At 39.5% G+C, this 20,019-nt stretch overlaps 1 protein-coding gene across 1 annotated transcript in view; it reads right to left on the bottom strand.

Moving 5' to 3' along the window:
- SCAPER (S-phase cyclin A associated protein in the ER) overlaps positions 1 to 20,019 on the bottom strand; it is a 156,287-nt gene that overhangs the window by 13,026 nt on the left and 123,242 nt on the right. Inside the window, exons 28-29 of the mRNA XM_030456965.1 lie at positions 11,981 to 12,218; positions 8,752 to 8,901 (exon numbers count right to left, since the gene is read on the bottom strand). Of these exons, the coding sequence (XP_030312825.1) occupies positions 8,752 to 8,901; positions 11,981 to 12,218 (388 nt within the window). The remainder of the gene's footprint in view (positions 1 to 8,751; positions 8,902 to 11,980; positions 12,219 to 20,019) is intronic.

Here is a 20,019-nt window from a genome sequence, read left to right on the forward strand (position 1 = left end):
ACAATGTTCCAGAATGCTACGTTCGAATTTAAAAAGAAGAATTTTGTCTATTTGAAAAATCTGGGGTTTATTTTCTTAACATCACATTTCAGCTCTCGGAAAGAAGAGAACAGTTTAAAAATAACATTAGTTTTCCTATAAACCACATTATGAGTACTGTCCTATGGTTTAATTCAGTGCTGCCCTGTGTATATTTAACAATGAACAAACATCAGAGCAGTTTTTGTGCAGTGATTCTAAGCATTTAGGACAGGGCAGTGGCTGATACAAGCACAGTGATGCAGTAAAGATGCAGTAATGTTTATCAAAAGTGATACTAGTGGGAAATGTAGATAAAGAAGTTCTTTCTACAAAGCTCTTACAAAAAGGTCACCCAAAATGACAACTAACAAGTCATCTTAGTTGCAAGATAATAAATGAAGTCTATGTAGATTGAATTCAGCAATAAAAAAAGCTATTAAACAGATAAACTCCAGTTGAGGCTACTTGTGAACTTCACGTGTGCTCAGGCTGCAGGATAATAAGTAAAATTATGCCTGAACTAGAAAAGGTATTCAGGCAAACTCTCACTTTAAAACCAACAGTATTTTAGCATTTAACACAGTGACATAAAAGTAGAGTTTAGACATGTGAGGTTGCTCTCCTGCTTAATGTTAATCAGAGGGTTAAATACCTCATTAAATTGTTGGGTATTGTTGCTTTATAGAAAATGGTAAGCTTCTAATTTCCAAAATAATCTGATAGGAGATTTATACTTTTAAGTGTCAGCCTAATAATTTTTAATTAGAAGAGAATATTATTATACATCAAACATACAGAGAAACACATACATTCTGCAAGCTCCAACAGAATAACCCATCACACCATGTCTCAGACCTATGGGTATTATTCTGAAAACTGAAAAGATCAGAATTAGATCTTTTACACCACCTTTTGCAGCCCTGTGCTATTTTTTAAGAAATCATTTTCACATTTAGAGACCATCTTCAACTTGGATGACATAGCACTTGTAACTTCAAGCTGCTGCTTTGGGCACGATTCTCTCCTCATTCACACAAGTGAAACTCAGTTTATGTGTATGAAGAATTCTTGATTTAAAGGCTAGAGAAGCAGCTTTGATGTTAGTCAAGAGAAGTTCAGGCTATTGACAGAGGTTTCTCTGCCATCCTCCTTGAGAAAAGTTAGGTTGGGTCAGAATTCCCAGAAGGTGTGAATAATTAAAATATTGCCATCTAAAACACAGGAAATCTCTTTGTTGCTCAGAGCAGTCTCTCCAAAAGCAAGAATTTTCTGTCCCTCTCCAAATCCCTGCTTGCAAGAATTTTTCTTACTAGTACATTTCCTCTTCTGTCTTCCACAGTAAACATGAAGGGTTTGTGAACGTATCTGATCACCAACTAAAAAGACTGTGAAAGACTGAGCCACTGGACATGTTACAGAGCTAGCAGAGGAGAAGCTTCAAACAGATAGCAAGAAAATGTACTTTTTTGCCATGAAAATGTGTCACAATTTACCTTCTCCTAAGGGGAGAGGACGATGAGTAAGATTTTCCACGGTACTCACTCTGCAAGATTTAATGCATCTTGTTTTTTTTTTAATGTTTCAGTATCACTTCAATCAAGTGTTACTTGAGCTGAACACGATGAAATGGGGTTGGGAGACTTTTTTTGGGCCTCTTGCAGGCTCCCACCCTCAGAGCAGCATCCAAGTGCTCGGAAGAGCTGTCATCTGCCCAAGCCCAGAGCTGTGTGAACACAGAGCAGGCTGGTGTCCTCTCCGCGTGGGGCCGGCAGGCTGGGGGACACTCACTCTGCCTCTGCCCAGGCTTGGAAAACTTGGGAGTTTATGGGAGAAGCACAGGGAGTTCCCTCACACATGAAGCGAGACAGACAATAGCTCCCGAGGCCTGATTAAATATCTGCAGGCTTGAGATTTTTGTTTTAAATCTCTGTGTGGAATTTTATTCTCACGAAAAGGAGAGACCGCCAGGCTGGGGGGGAAGGGGCAGAGCCACACGCTGCCCAAACCCATGGGTTTCCAGGCCCAGGTTCTTAGCTGACAAGAAACTGCTTGTTGGGCAGGATTCTGAAAAGCTCTGTAGAGCTTTTTTGATGTGGACAAAGGTCCAGGGAGACTGAGTGGAGACCACCAAATAGTTCTAATTCCTGACCCAGGCCTAAGATCCGGAACCATCGCTCCCTGGAGGCAGCGTCAGCCAATTGCTCTCCCTCTTCATCACTGAGCTTCAGCTCAGCTTTAGGGCTGTCACAACTATGGCTTTGATGATGTTGGGAGATAAGTTTATTCTTTTTGTGTCTGATAATTAGACAATAAGATAAATCCACCAAGTGCATTGATTTATCATATTAATTCCTATACACACTCTTCCCTTCCTACAGGGATCAGTCGCCACCATGAACTGAAACTAAATACACTTGATTTCATGTTAAATCTTTGCCCATTCTAAATTATCTTGCCCACATCCTCTCAAAATAAAAAAAAAATACAAATTACGGGATGTGTTTTGAAGTGTTAGATATACAGCTGGAGATGTGATGTGTGAAACATGCTATCTCACGTGCTTCTGCTGGATTTTACTTGCTTTCTGATAGATTCTTTAAAAAGTTCATCAGTTACCTCAAATAAAAACAAAGGTGTCTGGCAAATTACCTAAGAGGTCTCCCCACTTCTCACCACTTCCCTAGGCAGGAATGTCAAGACATGCAGGTGTCACTTAAGTGAATTTCTGAGGTCTGAGTACAGGAGGCTGATGGAGGCAAAACATACATTACAGATCTGTTTTAATTTACTTCATTTTAACTTGGTGAGTTTGACCTGATGGGGATTTTTTGCTCACAAACTGAAGTGCTCCTAAATGGTAGTCAAGACTACGACTTCAGATGAGTGAGATGAGATCAGCTATTCCACAAATTTTGCCAGGCATATTTTTCATTTAAACCTGCAAAGCTTTTATGGGCTGTGTTTGTTTGGAATTTCTGGCTTTTTTTTTTAAAGAACTAAACCCACAACTTCAACATGAAATTAATATTCCTAAAAATCCCTCCTCTGAAGATAAAACTAAAAGAATCAGAATTAAGTAATTTCAAATACTATTTACTTAAAAATACAGATGTTAACTATGCAGTAACTACTGATTCCAGCATCTGTATTTTCAAAAACTCCACCTACCAGATCACAATTGTCCCAGTCACTCCACAGCCCCAAAAGGAACATAAATAATGAAGGTTTAATGATGGCCTTTAGTAAACAAGCCACCTGGAAACTCTACATAATATTTTTATAACCATTCTTACAAGTTTTCCTGTCAAGTTCTGATTCTCACCAGTTTTCCATTTTAAAAGTATTTTTCCTTCTTTGGGCTAACACTAGAGGAAACTGGCTGCATACTGAAACTCAAAAGCACCAAGTTCCCTCTAGAAGGAAACTTTTAATTCAGACTTTAAGTGTCCCTTACCACCTGGCAGCACTGGCAGCCATGCTTAGGATGTACAGCATATACCCACACGATGAACACTTTCTGTGGGATAAAGTGTGTGGGTATTTTATGACAGAAGCAAGATGTGCTGTGCTCTCAGTAGGAAGCCTTTCCTGGGGACTATCTGCTGTGTTTACTTTGTGCTGGAAATGAGGAATAAATCCCAAGAACCTTTCAGAACCGTGCCTACCATACAATATCTTAATTTCTTTAAACATTATACCTGCATACTGCTGCATGGCATTTTGTATTTTTAAGACAGGAGAAATTCCTTTCCCAACATATTCTATATTATAAGTGCTCCTTTCTCCTTTAACTGGAGCTAGGTGCTATGCCTGGAACATGTTTTATCATGCATTTCCCACATCCATGTAGGAAGGGTAAATTTCTAGGAAGTGAATGGCACTATTAAATGTAGCTTTTATTTCATACATAAGGATTATTAGATACTAACACTGCAATCATTTGTATGTTTATGGTAAGATTTATGTACTGTTCCTATGGACACAACTGCCTTGCATGAAGGCTTTGCAAGACAGAGCAGTTACTGATGCTACAGGAAGACAAACGTTTGGGGATGGAATAGGAATGGTTTGTGTACCTGAATTTTTCCAGTTGCATTGGTTACTCTGAGGGAAGTTCTTGCTGTAATTATTTTTTCAAAAGCTGCATGTACTTTTCCTTAGCTTTTTCACAGAGATTTTGTTCTGCAATCCACATCCCACAAATCCCCAAAGCCAGTGAGATTCTTTCAGAGCACACTAGATGCCGTGTGTGTCAAAGAACAAAAAATACTTTTCTTTAAATACATGCATAGCAATGAACAATGCAGCTCCATTTGGAGCCTGTCAGGCAAGGTCCTGAGTCTGATCATCTTATTTGTGATGCCTTTATGTATGAAAAATATTCACTGACTGCTATGAATATGGAAAGGTTTTTATTCCCAAAACAGCCATGTGAAAGATGCTAAATCGTCTGTCATTCATGTTAATTTAATTACAGGACCACATTCAATTAGCCAATATAATATGCAAATGAAACAAGCTGACAGCACATGCTAATTATATTCATTATAATAATTAAACCAAAGAATGAACGGGAATAAAAATGTAATGAATTAGAAGGATATTTTTAATTAACAAGAACAGTTTAATTAGAAACTGTAATCTTCCAGGATGCTTGGCTTATTAAAAGATTGGACATTATTTTTATTTGGCACTTTAGTTTTACAAGTCTGTCCTTAGCATCATGGGACCTGTTTTTGCACGGTAATAGATTAAATGGTGGCCAACACAGAGAATCTGTTTCCTTGATCAGACTTCACACAGAGCAGATGCCTGCTCCAGCCCAGCCCAGCTGGGGCAAGAGAGGCTGGCTGACTGTAGTAAACAGAAAGTTCACGTGCCGATACAAAACAGAGCAGTTTGGGCTTGACTAATGATGTTAAAGCCTTTAAAATATTAAAGGAAAGCTCTCTGCTTTTTGCAATTTTCACTCTCATAACTGATTTATTCCCTCAGTGACAGCAGCTGCCCTGGAAAAGCCTTATGAATCTTAAACTAGGAAGAACGGAAAGGAATATTACTAATATACTGTATGTGGGCAGAGTCAGCAAAATCATCTTATTTTAAAAATAAACAGAGCAAGCACTATCAAAACACTTAGGAATGTGTTCCTTTGGAATCCATTGTCCTCACTGCTCCTCGACAGGATCACTTGGGCCTGGACCAGGAGCCAGCCATGGTGGGAAACTTAGAGAGGCCCCAGCCACTGTCCCCTGCGGGTGAGCAGGACCCACTGTGAGGCCCCCCTCTTACTGGGGGCTCCTGGAAACTGCAGGGAAAGATGAATCTCAAAGCTGTACAAGAGGAAAGATTTTCCTTTTCAATTTGCTGCTCAACCAAACGTAAAGAGTTTTTTATAGATGGTCTAATAAACCCAGACTAACTTATATTAAGTGACTGGCATATGATGCTCTTGGAAGTTTTTCTTCTGTGAATATGTTTAGGAAATTGCCCTTTTATTATTTTGCCTGCATTGTGGTAATAATTCACTTATTAAATCACAGTACTACTACAGAAGGTCAATGCTGAGGTTGACAGGCTGTAAAACTTCCTTTTTAGAAATCTATCTATTCTCCAAACTGGGAAACTTAGATTTTTTTGAATAATTCATGCATTTTTTTTTTTTTTTCGTAATTATAATACTCCATTTTGGACATGTAGCTGATCATCTGGGTAGACAAAGGAATCAGAAAGGAACACTGACTCCATAGAGCTATTTGTTCTTTTTTCTGAGAGCTGAAAGGAAAGAAGGTTTGTAACAAGGAATACCAATTTAGATAGGAAAACCTGTATTTAGCCTACAAACACTTCAAAACAAATATGCATTTGACTTCAAGAATAATGTAAATCTGCTCTGAAATACCACCAGTTATTGACTCCTTTCAAGTTTCTTCAAATGCTAAATAAAAGAGCTACTGGGCTCTATGGAAACTTGTTTTCACAGCTCAAGTCTGGTGTATCTATTTTTATCATGCTGTTCTTTCCAGGAGTTCAAGCCTACTATTTGAAAGCTTTCACTGCTAGACCAATTTTTTATTTTTAGTAGGATGCTGCAGCTGATCAGCACGGAAGGAAAACAGTAAAAGCCCAAAATGTAACAAATAAATTAAACCATAAGTGAATAAATAGAAAGCACTTCCCTACTCATGAAAGGCACAACACCACACAACACCAACAGTACCTGAAAATAATGCCTAAAACAAGTCTTACTGCTTTGTTTTGTAGTGAAAGGAAACAACACTTGCTTTTACTAAAAAAAACCAACAACCTTCCCCTCATTTTCCAAGTACTGAGTGGGCAATGTTTGAGTTTTTCAAAATGTTTTTTTTAAACAACAAAAAACCCCAAACCAAAACATCACTTCTCAGTTTAAAGCTTATCAAGTAGGAGTACAAGAAATGAAATAAGAAGCTAAGCAACTCATGACAGACCTCAGGACAGTTCTACCAAAGCAAACCACTGCAAAAGATGCTTTTGGTGTACAAAAAGCACTAACACACTAAAGGTGTTCCACTGAAGATCTAAACTTGACTCTCAGAGCTGCAGGAGACACCTTTTAATATTGAAAATAGTAGCTGAGTCTGGGGGTAGGTTAGTGATGGCACATGGCCTGAGCCCCAAGAGCACGCACTGAAGACTTCAAGACACAGCAAAATCACCATCTGGGAAGTGTGCTCACAGGAAAATGCACTTTGCACAGAACTTTGCCTCTTGAGCTGGCTGCTGCCCTGACTCACAGCCCACTTGCCACGGTCAGACCCGTGCCCCAGGGCATGGGCTGAGCTGCTCCCACTGCTCGTGGTAGCAAATCCCTCTTCCTCCCTCTTCCCGGAACGTTTATCACTGGGAGGCCTCTGTGCAATGAATCACATCTGTTTATACTTGTGTGCCAGAAAAGACATTTTTGGAAGTGCAGAGAAAAGACAACAGAGTTTGCTGGCACTGCTGGGTGCCAGCACGACCCGCTGGGTGGCAGTGGGGATCAGAAAGCAGCAGGGTTATCATGTGCAGAACCACTGGATTAGGAAGTGTTGCCCACAGAGAGCTCCAGACCCCATTGGGATCCCCATTGGGATCCCCATTGGGATTTAATTGCAGCAGGCAGGGAGGCTGCAGGATCCTCCCTCCAGTTGTACTTGTAGACTGGCTAGGCTTGGAAAGGACCTTAAAGATCACCTGAAGCTCCACTCCCCCTGCATGGGCATGGTCACCTTCCACTAGACCAGATTGCCCAAGGTCCCATCCAGCCTGGCTTTGAACACTTACAGGGATGGGGCAGCCACAACTTTCCTGGGTAACCAGTGCCAGTATCACAGGAAACTATTTTTTTTCCTAATATCCGACCTAAATCTCCACTCTTCAGGTTTTAAACCATTTCCCCTTGCCCTCTCACTACACACCCTACCCCAGCTTTCTTGTAGCCTCTTCAGACATTGTATATAAGGTCACCTTGGAGCCTCCTCTTCCTCAGACTGAACAACCTCAATTTCCTCAGCCTGGCTTCACAAGGGAGGTGCTCCAGCCCTCTGATCATCTTAGTGACTCTCCTCTGGACATGCTCAAGGAGCTTTGTGTCCTTCTCATGTTGGGGACTCCAGAACTGGACAGAGTACTCCAGGTGGGGTCTCACAAGAGCTGTCTGTGCTCCTTTTGATGCAGCCCAGGATGTGGTTGGCTTTATAGAAGACTTCTGACAATAACAACAGCCTGAAGATATTATAATACTCCAATTATTGCAAACAACTGTAAGAACATTATGGGACAGCTTTTCTCTAAAACCTTGTTGACAAGTTGTAACACTTTTCTTCTTCTTTTTGTCTTAACTGAGAGGTCTAAGCTCCTAATCCTGAATCCCCACCCAAAAAAGTGGGAATATTTTCTTCCAAAAGGAAGAAAAATGGGAACAAAACAGAAGAAAACAAGTAACTTCACAAAATATAGCATTCAGCTGAATCATGCCAAAGGTACAGGCACCATAATACACAGTTTCTACACACCCAGAGTCAGGTTCACTCACTCAAAAATAAAGACCAAGTGCCAACTTCTGCTCTGGCCATTATGCCCTGAGAGGCTACACATACACTGAGGGAACTGGGAGGTTTAAAACTGAAATGTTGGCAATAGTTTTGAAGTTTGTTATTTTATAAGTTGTTCTTATGAGTGGTCAGAGGGTCCTGAGTGGCAAAAGTGGACAACAATCAAGGAAGTTAGAGGAGGATTTCCACAGAGTTTCTGTTTTACTACTGAAAAGATGCAAAGATAAGAATGGCCTAAACTTAAACTAGTGCTTTGGCTATCAGGGAGATGGCTACACTGGCACCTGAGGCTGTGCCTTCATGTCAGACCAGCTTACTTGGCTTTAGAAGGGTTTTACCAAAGCCATCTGATCAAGATGAGATGAAGTTAACTTGGAATTAGAAGTGTCTGTTGCTATGTGTATCTTGCAGCTAAAATCACTGCCATGTCAGCATCACTGTCTGCATAAGAACATGGAGTTTCCTTATAGCCTCCTAATATTCAGGTTTTTGTGTCAAGATGCACGTTCAGCTCACACTTTGCCAAGACACAGATTTGTGCTCATAGGAATCCCCAAGTACTTCAAAACCAATGCTGAGGGCATAAGTTTTCCAGAGGGATCCACGACTAAATGTGCATCTGGTAACTTCTGATCCCACTTTCCATTTACCTTACCTGATTATCTGTGTTGTTTACAGTGAAATAGCCCACACAAATAATGACTTCATGCAGCAATCCTTCACAGGTGTGCTGGGAACAGTACCACAGCAGAGAGCTGAGAATGTGCCGGAACGCCAGGGAAAGTCCTTCAGCACCCACAATGGACTGGAATAAAAACCAAGAAACAGAAATTACAGTCTAGCAGTAGGTATGAACTGTATGAAACTGTATCAACTACATAGACATCAACTGCACCCCTTGTTTTTATGGGTGTTTTTAGCAAAGTACAGACTATGTTCTTTGTTTTGATGGTTTTTGGAGGATGATGCAATCAGGTCCCTTTTTTCAGGAACTCAGCATATCCAACTAGACCATGAGAATAAATGCAGATTTTAAAGGGACACAGGAAAAACAAGATTCTGTTTAGTTGACACTCAGTGTAGCATTAGGTTGACCATTTTATTTGACATGCATTACATCTACCAGGAAACCTTAATGGTAATAGTATTTCTTAGTAGTAAGCCAAAGAAACCAAACCATCTTCATTTCTGCAAAAGAGCAAAATGCATTTCTCATTAATAACTCTGAATGTAATACAAAGATTAATAACAAATAACAACTTTTCAAACATAAAAAAAAAAAAAGTCTGGAACATCCAAAAGGGGTGAACCCTCAGCTGCAAAGCTTCCCGGGAAGCTTTTTAAAAAGTAGGCAAATTGCTGCAATGTGGAGATTCAGAATTAGATTTTATCAGTGCAGCCTACAGCCTCTATTTAATAAACATGTCAAACAGACAGAACGACACAAGGTCAAAGGGGAAAACTAAAGCACAAGGAATGAGCATGACAGTCTACTAAGTCTAATGAAACTGCAATGCAGGCCTGTGAGAAAATCTCTTTCATTTGAGAGTTTTCTCGATTTTATACCTTGTAGCCTGTGTTAAGTACATGTAACAAATCCCAGTCTGTAGCATACTTTAGTTTTAGCATCCTGCAAATCTATCCAGCAAAGTGGAATCCTAGAGAGCTAAAGCAGACTCAGCTGTGGTTCCATCTCGAACCTCAAGTGTTCTGGTAAGTTACTGTATTTTCCAAACTTAACACAGAAAGCAGCCACCATTTACTGCTTTACATCATGTAAGTTCCATGTTCTCAGGTCCACCCTTATTTAATTAGTGCTGTCCATGCATGCAGTGACCTAGCACTCTGGGTTTAACCTCTCCTGATAATAACAGGGCAAAGGGCACCTGAGTTTGTGTATAAAAGTTAAACTAATTTTTCAAGGAAACTATGCTTCCTTTTTAGCCAGAATTAATATCATCTCAGGAGCCTGTGTTGTTTCTCACCACCATCTTTCAATTGTTTAGACTGTCAAATTAAATGAAATATACACCCAGGAGCCATCTGTGCTAATACAAACTCCAGAATACCAGACCTCTTCTGTTAATCAAAAAACCTATTCGACAGCCTTACTATGATGTGATAAAACTATTCCTTAGAGATAATAATCAGACAGTACATAAACTATGCTTTTTTTCCCCTCTGCTGTTTGCTAGCCTGCTAGAGTCCACAAGGTCAGGATGGACAGCAAACTGCCTCAGGTCTGTGTTGATTTTTTACCATTACAGAAACAAATCACATTAATACCCTGAAAGCGATAGCTGCTGAGGCTACAGAAGTGTGTCCCTCCATCACAAACAATATTATGTCAACAATTCAGCCAGACAGCTAAGCAGCTACTTCCTGAGTGGGGGAGCCCTGCACTGAGGAGCTGAATGAATGAATTCACACTCGTTAAGTTTTCTGCCACCTTTCCACACTAATTACTATCTCGCCCCATTTTATGTTGAACCAAGCAATGCAGATTTGGGAATTAATGATGATGTTTGTTTGAAATGCTAAGGTACAATGGTAGGAGGATAAACACAGTGTTAAGTGGAAGCTTGTTTTTTAAAAAGTAGTAGTTGTTTCTTGAGGTATCAGTGGGACAGCCCTTCTGCTGGAGCACTGTGCTACAGGCCTCCAACAAGGTGTAAGTGTTCCCTTTTAACTCTCACTCTCTGGTGTGTTTCTGTAGTACCTACAGCAACAAGGAATCAGCCAGTCCCAAACCAAGAGTTAGTGGGCAAGCTGTGGAAAAGAATGACTTTGATACACCTTGATCTAGGGAGAGAAATGGGGGTTAATGGTGTAAGAGCTGTTCTACAGGGAACTTCAGTAAATACACTGGTTCTGTGCCCCACAGGAACACCAACCCCTGGGTCACACAGCCCCATCTGTATGGATGGGTGCTGCTGCCTGCAAACTGCTGCTATTAGAGATACCAAAAATCCAAGTAGAGGTACTAAAAATCCAAGGCAAGAAATAAAAACTGAAGGAGACTCACGCTGAATTCTTTAGCCATACAAAGCTCCTGCTGAGCTTAATGCATTTCAGATGAAGCGAGTGGTACAGCTTCTATACAAAACACACATTAAATGAAACAGAAACCTATTCTGATGAGTTGTGTAAGACTGATGCTGCTAAACGTGTTTTGCTAAGCAATGCTTTTTGACAGGCGTTTTATATTAACAACATCTTTGGCAATTTATCTGAGAAATACATCAGGTTTTTTTTTTAATGGCAAAATTATTAATTTACACTAGAAATCTGTTTGCAGAATAAGGTAAGAAAATACCTTGCCCACAATCAACGTGATACTTCTGGAGTTTTTTTCATGAGAAGTATTATTTCCACTTTTTGGCCAATAAAATTTTACTTGGATAAAAAAAAAAAATTGCTATCAAGTGATCCTTAGTTTTGGTTGTGCAATCTTAGTGCAAGTAGCCACTGAAAGCCCTGACAAATATAAACTGTGGTTATAACATGAGCAAGTTCTTTCCCACTAGAAAAACTGTTATTTCATGCTTCTGATCACGGTTGTTGTTGTTGGTTTTTTTTTTTTACAGTTTTGGGGCTTACTAGAAATAAAAAGTGCCATGGCAAAAGTGAGGTTTTTTAAGTAGAAGCAGTAATGGATGTGATCCAGCATTTTGCACAGTCCAAATATTCACTTTTTGCTTCAATTCATTTGCCATAGCTATACAGTGGAAAAAACAATAATAAATTTAAGCACGAGAAACCCCCCAACACTGAGTAATGAAACTCCCTTCAGTAACTAAGATCTTAAAGACAAAACTTAATCCAAAAGCATATGCAGTAATCACCATCTTCACACTAAGCAAAAGTTTTAAAGAGTCCATTACCTGAAAGGCAGGGAGATCAAGAACAGCAAAACTATTGAAGAAACGTAAACTGTGGATGGCAACCTGGACTGTGTTGGCTGCATAGCTGTCTTTAGGACTTGCTGTGTTTGGATCAGAAATTGTCCCATGGAAAAGAACACAGTACAGCATATGCAAGACTCCAACCAGATCTGTAGCCTGCAGAACTGCTGTTAGTCCTGTGGGGTCCTGACGTGTGTTGTCAAATATGTTCCAGGATCTGTCAGAGAAACATTAAAGCCGTTTGAGGAGGAGAGCAGCACTCAGTGGGAACACTTGCCCAGGATGGAGCACCTCTAGTAAGTCAAGTGTTAAAAAACAGCAAAGGAAAAAAGCCTGATGCCTAATGTGTCAAGAAACCACAACGTCTCCAGAAAATGCTTCCAGTAATCTGGGCACCATCTCACACTCCCTCTGACTGCAGTGCAGCTGTATCTTTAAATATCTTTCTTCACATTATCTTTGCTCCCCAAATGGGTTCACAGTACCTGAGTGAGACCCTGCAGAAATTCAACAGCTTTAAAGTTTGAATCCTGGGGGCACTTTAGGGGCTCCACACAAGCTGTGCCTTGGGTCACCAGCCTACATATATACTTCTTTCTTGCAACAGCAGCCAGCAGAGGTGGGAGAACTCCCTGGAGCCTCTCACTGCCTCAGTGACAGGCTGCAGGCACTGGAACAAACTGCCTACCTAAGTAGCAAAATAAGTTACCAGGACCAGATGATCTTAATCAAATAGTTGTGCAGGAATTTAGGAATGAAGTGGTTGAGCAGTTAACAAAACACACTACTTCTGATTTCAGTCAGATGTTATTACGGGAGACTGCACGGTAGCAATAAAATCAGTATGAAACGCCCGAGACAAACCAGCAGAGCTTGAGCAAAGGGAAATCAGGTTTCTTTGGTATCTTTTGGGTATGCACATAAAAGAATGGAGGAAGTTTTTTTGGCTAAGAGAGAGGCAAATAAATCAGGATGCCCTTTCCCTTCTCACATTCAAACCTGCATAATCCCTCCATGATTTGTACTGTTCCTGGTTTTTTCACATTATTCATGACCCAGAAATTGTTGCAGGAGAGTAACTACTATGGAAGAGTAAGATTGTCACTACTCTGAAGAGCAGTGTGCAGAAGGCAGGCAAATAGAAAACAAAGCACACAAAATTGTTCAATTAGTCTTAATACAATCTGAGTTCTAATTGAAACCCATCAGGCAAATCACCTGGATTTAATTATGGAAATCCATGGGCAATCAAAGGAAACACCAAAATATAAGATGCAGTAAACATCAACACTGAAAATACAGTACAGCATTATCTGGTCTTTATCTCACCTACTGTGCTTCCATCCTAAAGAAAAATAAAATCACTAAGAGCCAATAACACTTAGAAATAATAACAAAAAAGACTGCAAAGATTGATTTTACATAGTGGGTTTTTTATAATTGGAAGAAAATATGATAGGTGGCATGAAGTTATGAGACATGAAGTATTAAGTTATATGAAGTGTATGAAGTTATGAGACATGAAGTGTATATGAAGTGTTTGAAGTTATGACAAATGAGATGGGGGTATCTTTCCCTTTTATAAAAAATAAAAGCAAAGGAACTGTGAGATCAGTAGGAACAAGGACCACTTTCTAGACCAAACTGTAACTTTGCTGACTTCAGCTGACCACAGAAAAGACTGAGCACTCAGAAGGCTGACAATATTCCTGTTGTCCAGAACCAATAAGTAGCTTTTCCTTGACTAGAAAGGTGGTAAATTATCTTAGAAGAAAATTTTCTTCTTTAAAGAGCCTCTCAGAAGTTACTCTGTTACACACACGCTCTGCTCCAGTGACATTGGCAACACCGGATGACTGAGACTGCTCTTTATGTTACAGATATTTCTCTTCACTGTAGCAACTCAGCCACAAATTCAGCAACTGCCAGGTTTGGGTGATCATCATCCTGTTCAGTCATTGTTGCATTTTCTAGAGAAGCTAAAAAAAGCAGGTAAAAAAGCACCACCAAACCAAAAGTCTATCCATGAGAACTTCTATCTTATCTTATCTTATCTTATCTTATCTTATCTTATCTTATCTTATCTTCTATCTTATCTTATTCTATCTTTCTATCTTACCCACATGAGTGGGTACCATTTCTTTCCAAGATACTTCTCTTTACAGACTATGAATGTCTGCTGCTACAGCATCATTTGCTACTGCAAGGATGATGTCCCCACTGTACTTCAGCCAGACCCAAGCTATACAAAGAACACAATTACTTCACAAATACTTGAAAGAAGCAAGCAGATCTTCAGGTAAGGCACAGCAAGAACAAAAGCAACACAGCTGTGCTATTTTCCAGTATCTACCCCACTAAATAAGTGACACCATTGCCACCAGTCACACTGAACCTCCACAACTCTGCCAGTTAGCAGTCAGCCTTTTGGAGGGATTCAGCTGGAGATAAATGTGGCACAGATTCCAAAGCTGGTGTGGTTGTTTGACACTGTGAGAGCCATTCCATAGCCATAGCTGGGAAAATGTGCCACAAAACCAGCAACACCACTCTAGGGCTCTTTGAAAATAGGTCTTAACATTTGAGAGACAAGCTGAAGGAATGTAAAGAGATTATTAAAATTATTATTTAATGCCACTTACCTGCTGCAAAAGAAGTGCCATACACATTCAGCTGGTGGTTTGTAACACTCACAATGACCCTAAGATTTACTCCATAGAGAATGAAAAATCTAGAGCTCTAAGTGTGGTTTGGGTGGGTCTATGCTGCACAACAATTGATGATGCTACTTTCCTTTTCCTACAGCTGGAATCCGTGCCCCAAATCTTCACTTTACAGCTCTGTGGTCCTAAAGTGAGTTTGTTTGAACAAAGTCAGCATAGACACTTCCTGACCATCACCTGGCTCTGCCAGCTGCACCTCTATGTGCAGTCCTGCAGCATGGTTTCAAGTTGTGTTGGCATCTGAAACTGACTGCAAGTGAGGTACAAACCTGGGTGGCTGCAACAGGATGAGCTCAAAGCTTTGGGACCTCCTCTGTGTCCTTCTACACCTCTGGATTCTCTGCCTGGGGACTCCTTAGTACTCCTCACTTTAAAATATCTTCTTATGCCCAATTTTTTATTTTGTAGGCTGCAGTAGCCAAAATGTGCTGTCACTTAAATACACTGAAGTACCTCAAATGTTTATTTCCACAGTATCACATGAGAGCACAGCTATTTTTGCCAAGTAGTATTCCTTAATTTCAATCTTTTCCAAGCTTTTTTAACAGCACAAAACAGAAAAAAACCCCAACAGTCATGGTCAAACGATAGCCCCAAATTAATTACTGTATATGATACCTTACAGAATTTTTTGTGACTATATAAGATGAGAAAATTGACCAATTTTGCCAAAGGTTAAAGTTAGTTTGCTTTCTACTCTCACTCCATCATTATTTTTAAACAATTCCATATGAAAAAGCTTAGATTGCTGGATGAAATCCTTTTACCATTTTGTGCTGCTCTGGAGCAGTGAATGAATCAAAATACACATAAAAAAGTCAATTGTAAAATAACTCAAAATGCAAGCATTATTTTTTTTTTTCACAGAAAAGACTAGGAATTTTAGAGTTTTACCATAAGATAAAGCTGTTAAAAAACAGTAACTATAAAAATCTGTCTGCTAGGTTTGGTGGCTTAAAGGAGCTGGTAGAAAGGTTTGGTTTTGATGTTGCCTGTGTTACAGTTAATGTGTATCTGAACAGGCCACTGGCTCCTCTTGGTTTTAACTGTCAGTTACAATCACTTGAAGCCTAAGTGTTTACAATAAAAAGGTAAAAGACGTAATTCATTCTGCTTGTGGGCTTTAAAGCAGAAAAAAATGTTGGAAAATCAAGTATGAAACTTTACGTATGCTGCTTGGAGGAATTTTGGTCAAGTCTGGACAACAGTGTATTTCAGACATGTAGCAGAGTTTTAGTCCACATCAAAGGTGAAGTCCAGGGAAAACTCAGAGCTGGCTGCCAGGACACAGACTAAAGGAAAAACCCAGGAGAAACAGAATCAGAAGACAACTGTACCCATACAAGAAACCTAAGTTTTAGGTAGCTGATGTAGAGAGGAGATTCTGTGGATTTAGTTCTTTTTAATTCTCCTATTTAAAGAAACTTCCTCTGTGCCTGTAACAGCTGCTGAAGTAAAATAGTCAGGAGGGACAAATCCCCTTCAATTAATCACAGAAGGGAAGCAAGACTTAGAGGATTTCTTATGTTAGCTTATGGAGCTGGGAAACCAGAAGGGCTTTCAAACTTTACCAAGTCTCTGTATTTAACACAGAAAAATAGGCAAATAGCTATATTATGATCAAAACCCATGCAGGATCTTATGAAGAAAAGTTTAACGAAACGCAGGGAATTTTCATGATAGGCTGTCACGAGTTTCAGCTTCTGCTATCAAGGAGTCTCAGGAACTGGTCTGAGGTTTATGACTTACAAAAAGGGTTTGAGAATTTAAAAATGTGGATATATCCTTCCAGGAAAGAAAGATACTAAACAGTAGTACTTCATTGCTTAAAATACACCACTATTTATTAAAAACAGGAATTCAATACAGCTTGATGAGAAACAGCATACTCTGCAGAACAAGTATAAAACTCCTATTTCTCCAAGCTTCAATAAGAGCAAACTGTTTATATCTGAAAATATATTGTTATAAAAACTGACTGAGCTAACAGGCAGACAAGCCTCTCTAAGGGTATACATTGTAATGTTTGTATATTTGAAATATATACTCCTGATTAGAACCATGGAGCCAAATGGAAACGTGACTTTTCAAAAGGCTTAGAATATAATCTGGGGGTTTTTATTTTATTAGGATTTAAAAACTATCACCTGCAGTTTTGCTCCTAAATCATTTTATTTAGAAAGCAATGCCAACATAAAGAAGCAAAATACTAATGAAATAAATATAAACAAGTATTTAGCACCTGTCAGACCTTGTTAGAATCCACACGGTCAAGCTAGGAATCACAGTCCTGTGCAGAAGTGATAATTTGAAACCTTTTTAGCAGTTTTAAGAACAAGCTTCAGTTTGTTTACAGTCTTTGCTACATCTGCTGCCTTTTGGAAGTGGTGAGAGGGACAACCAGTGTTCAGGCAGACTTGCACCTCATTCACCATCCAGCAGCCAAAACAGACATTATCTTAATTACTGTAATAAAACTGCAAACAGACCAGCCTACTTCCTTGTGTATCTCTGACATGACAGTCACCATTTTCTTGGATCAAACCCTATATATCTGCAGCTTTCCACTGCTGCAGCCTGTAATCCACAGCTTCATTAGCTGTCGACACAGATTTATATGTATTCCACTACTGTTTTGAGATAACAATTTAGCTACTGTACTGCTATGACATTCTATTTTCCCAGATTAATGAGGGAGCTTACAGACATTTCATACATCAAGAAAACAGCAACTTTTTTAAAAACTGGATGTCCCGAGAAGCTGCATGATTTGAAGGGCTATTCTTTGCAATATTCATCCTATGCACAACTTGCTTTCCTCCTTATGCCTCTCTTACTGCTAGCACACTGCCCCACTCTTAGGGAGAACATTCTCCTTTAGTGATTAACCCTTTAGACTGCCCTACTGCTGACAGCTTCATCCCACTGCTTCATTAACTGTGGTTAATATGGATTTCTTCACTCATACTAATGGGCAAAAGCAAAATGAAGCATTAACAATAGTCCCCCAGAGTGTTACAAGTAACTTTCTTGGACAGGAATCTTAGGTCCAGAGACTTAAAGTGAAAAAAGGGATATGGATTTGATGCACACAGGAAAAGAGAGCAACATAAGCAAGACCCTCACTATGCTGATGAAGGATATGCTATGTATGTTCCTGTTGGTGTGTATTTTCTTACTTAGTCTTCACTCCTTCTTTTAGGGAAGGGTGAGCTGGAGCTTATTTTTATTAATGCTCCTTGCATTGCATGCCTGCTCATTGTTTTCTGTCTTGTGTTGACAAGCCAAGCATGTTCCATGTGTATTCAGGACTCGAGGGCCCAAAATAGGCCTTATATCTCTCATGGTTACCATAATAAACTCTGGAAAACAAGGCTGTTGTCCTGAACATTGCTACTGGACATCTGAATTGGACACAAATTCAAGACATATTTATATGGTTGTATAAACTGCTGCTATTCTGCATGAAGTCTGCTTAACATGCTGCTTTATTTCAGGTCAATAAAAATGTCTCTGTTTTCAATTCTGGTTACAGCTGCCCTTCATGGAGAGCACAGTTAAGCATTATCACGGCCACAGTTTTCAAGCCTAAGTATCAAGTGTTCATCTTCTGCTCAACAAAAAGAGACAGCTCAGTATTCAGGCATGCTGCATGTTATGAATTCTCATTAATAAGTTAATAAGTTAATATATAATAACTTACATAATAAGTTATAAGTTAATAAGGGTATTAGGGTTAATTAGGGTATTAATTAATACCCTAATTTCAGCTTGCACACTTTTTTTACACTGCTCTGGGAGACAGGAGCTCTCACCTCCATGGCTATCAACAGAGGCAACACAGCAGAACAAAACTGGGACTCAAATCCTGCTCACTGATCTCATGGGGAACACAAGGGTATAAAATTTATCAAACCCACGTTCACGTGGGGTTACAAGTTAGTTATGTCTCCAATAAATTAGCTTTTACACATATTACACATTGTTTGGAAAATGAGCTACTACATCCATAGCAAAACTTCAGTTAAAGGAATCTAGCATTTATTAGCCAGTACCAAAAATGATCATTTGAGATTTAAGATCAATGTAAAAGTTAAATCGTTTTAAAGGCCTTGATGATTAGTGAAGAGAAAAATCCCTCTCTTGTAATAATTTATAATCCCTCTCTTGTACATTTATAACATATGTTCAGAATGGATTCCCTCATTTCAGTAACTTTTTATGATGCTAAAATTGAGCATCCTCCAATTTATGTTTCTACATTAGGAAGACTTTTCTTTATTATATCAAAGTCCATGATTCTGGACTTTTTTTTAAGTCTACCACGAGAATAAAAAGGATCTTAAGTTTGTGTCTTAAAATTTTATGAGTTACATTATATAAACCATACACCTCATTTCAGACTTACAGCTGACATGCATATAAGTCAATGCATGTCAGTTGGAGGCTCATTTCTAGTAAACACTGTTGCTGTGACAGCTTGCCTGATGCAGAGGTACATGCAGACAGGTACTTGACTGAAATGTCTTCCCAGTCTATAAAACTGTATTTTAGGATGTGACCTTCCATTCCTAACAAACACAGATTATAAATTCAGAGCTTGATTTAGAACTGTGTGCTAAATTTGAAACCTCTATGTGAGGTTCCTGTGAGGAACATTCCTACAGGGTGTTCCTACACCAGAGCTCCAGGATGCCCTAACATCCTCTGTACCCAGGACAGGACCTCTTAGTTGTTTAAAACCTGAGTTAGAGTGCTCAACTTCTGGCCCTCTGGAGATATTACTACTTAGAGTTGCAGTAAAGTCCTTAGCAGCCTGGTGGGGTCTGAAACCAAAGGATAACCAGGCAGCACTCAGCCCTTTCTGGATCATAAAGGATTTAATGGATACGGGCACCCTGGACGGTCTGGGAGTCTTGAGGAGGTCTTGGTGTGTCAGCCACCCAGCAAAAGAAAATTAATTTTGTGTCCCCCATGATCATCACTGAGGAGCACAAATAAGTTTCCCACCTAGAGAAATTGTATTTAGGAGGATATATCAAAAGAACAGTTCAAAACTGCTCTTGCAACAATGGTGAAAGACTGATAAACTTCTTTCTGTATTGCAAAGTAAGAGCACTACTGTAAGTGCCTACTGTACTTGATTTTCTTAGAAACAACTTCAAAATATTATGATCAGAGTGGGTGGTTACTCTGATGTACAGAGGACTGTAACAGAGCATGTTGGGTGCTCAGGCATGTATGGAACAGGAGAAAGAGAAATGCTGGGTTCTGACTGAACTGTCTGCATTGCCT

Source organism: Calypte anna, chromosome 10 (assembly GCF_003957555.1).
Source record: "Calypte anna isolate BGI_N300 chromosome 10, bCalAnn1_v1.p, whole genome shotgun sequence".
In the NCBI taxonomy this organism is placed as follows: domain Eukaryota; kingdom Metazoa; phylum Chordata; class Aves; order Apodiformes; family Trochilidae; genus Calypte; species Calypte anna.